Source organism: Theobroma cacao, chromosome 8 (genome assembly GCF_000208745.1).
Source record: "Theobroma cacao cultivar B97-61/B2 chromosome 8, Criollo_cocoa_genome_V2, whole genome shotgun sequence".
In the NCBI taxonomy this organism is placed as follows: domain Eukaryota; kingdom Viridiplantae; phylum Streptophyta; class Magnoliopsida; order Malvales; family Malvaceae; genus Theobroma; species Theobroma cacao.
Window position 1 is genome coordinate 2,633,169 of NC_030857.1, and position 2,273 is coordinate 2,635,441.

The window sequence follows — 2,273 nt, forward strand, 5'->3', positions numbered from 1 at the left end:
AATTCTCAATCTCCAATTAATTTCTTCTGAAAATATCATAAATTCAAAATAACTTACTATCAAGCTAAAACAAAATATCAAGCATAACATCACCAAAACCATATAACTGAATATCATAAATGAAGTTCCTTGATTGATGCTCCAAACCAAAAGTCATAAAGTTTTAATAAAATCAAAGTTGAAGTCACCTAAAGGATAGACACACCATTGTTAAAATACAAAAGAGTTCAAAGTTAATAACACTGTTAAAGTTCACCCTAAATTGATAACTAGTTCTTTGCAATAATAATACCCATCATTGCTTTAGATTGAGCCACTAAGCAAAGCCTTTACATAAATTTTCTGCAACTCCTCTGACAATGAAAATAGATAATTTATCCTCCACATATCACTAAAAATGATATGTCCAGCCTTAACAATTTCTTCGAGAGTCAAACCTTCAACTCCCTAAACTATCTCAGCTACACGCTTTTTCAACCTTGCATCTTCAACCATGAATTGAAAACAACTAGCTAATTTATCAATTCATTCTCTTGCACCTTGACAGATTTCTCCAATCTTATCCACACTAGATTGGAATGCATGAACAATGTTGTCACCATTACTTTTTGTCTTAGTTTTTTTATGACTCACCTCTCTGTCACCTTGCTTTATAGTCCTTTTTCTAGCAGCAGTGGATCCTTCACTATTGGTAGCTTGAGCAGGAGAAACATCATCATCACCATTGTCATCTTCATCAACATTCAATGCATTGAAAGCTTCTAAAGCTATCCTTGTTGCTGCAAATGCAACTTCCTCAGTTTTTATGTTCTCCACTACATCAGTTGGTGACTCTGTTCCTTCCCCAGTTGCTCTATCTTTCCCAAATATAATGGCTAATTGATCAAAGTGAGGGAAAGGCTTATTTCTAAGTCCTGCAGCAGCTGGGTGACTCTATATATATAACCAAATATAAGGCATCAAAAAACCATGCAAAACCAAGTATATGCCTAACTTTAGAATATAACAATGTTGTAAAATAAATTAGAATCATTATCTTAACCCAACCAATCCAAACATCATCATCACAAGTAACACATTTCTTGACATCATCCCAATCGAATATAGAAGCCGAATGCGATATCATCTCAGCAATTTCCCTATATTGTGTCTTCAACAACCTCATTCTAGAGTTAATATGGGGGAGAGCTCTTATGTTGCAATTTGGGATCCTTTCTTTCATCCATTTCTCAAGTTGTTGCAAGTTACTAGGCTTGAATGTCCCATTATCTCTACCCTAACTTCCTTCATTCACAAGATAAATGCAGCAGTCAATTAAGACTCCATCTTCAGTAGGTATCCACTAATGGGTGGATCTTTTGCTTGTCCTCTCTAATCCTTGAGATGATGCAACTTTCCTCTACAAATATAAAACATAATATAGAAACGGCATAATAACAAATATGTAGTATACAATAGTTAATTAAAAATTAAAGAAGAAACATAACTTATCTCATTAAGAACAAATACAAATATGTCTCAATCAACATAAATTTGAGTTATTACAAATAAAGCATACAACATTTGTTGAACCAAATAAAAAATTAAGTTTCATTTCTAGAGGCTATCCAATTATTCCACATTTCTTGTGCCAAGTTATTTCTCCAAGTAGTCCATGCATTTGATGTCTCAATGTATTGGATCGTATCTGCATTTTCCATCGCTTCTAATTCCACATACTCTTCATTCATTTCATCCTCAAGTGGATCATGTGTCATTTCTCTCCTAATGTGATTGTGAAACAATGCACAAGCAGAGATAATTCTACATTTTGTTTTCACTGGGTACCAAGACTTCTCTCTAAGTATTGTCTATCTCATCTTAAGGAATCCAAAACATCTCTCAATAACATTCCTAGCACCAGAGTGTTTGTAATTAAATAGTTCTTCTTTTGAATGAGGAGTGCGATTTTGTCTCCATTCATTCAAATGATAACGCTGGCCTCTATATGGAGTTAAAAATATCTCTGCATTTGTATACCCAGTATCACATAAGTAGAAAAAACCTATGATAAAAAATTTATTTTTAGTACATCACTCTTAACAATGTCGAGCTAAAATAGTTAATAATTTAATGTATATTTTTCTCATACTTTTTGAGACTTTCAATCAATTTCTTCTAAATATTGCATCTCGAAGAATCCTAGAGTCTGAAGCAGAACCCTCCCATCCAAGTAAGATATATATAAATTGCATATCCTGTGAACATATCCCTAACACATTTGTAGCAATTTC

At 33.2% G+C, this 2,273-nt stretch overlaps 1 protein-coding gene across 1 annotated transcript; it reads right to left on the bottom strand.

Annotated features, from left to right (window-relative positions):
• LOC108663006 (uncharacterized protein At2g29880-like) lies at positions 526-1,165 on the bottom strand. The gene is made up of 2 exons (XM_018125471.1): positions 1,043-1,165; positions 526-933 (listed from the first exon to the last, which is right to left on the bottom strand). Exons 1-2 carry the CDS (start codon positions 1,163-1,165, stop codon positions 526-528), a joined length of 531 nt encoding a protein of 176 aa, XP_017980960.1.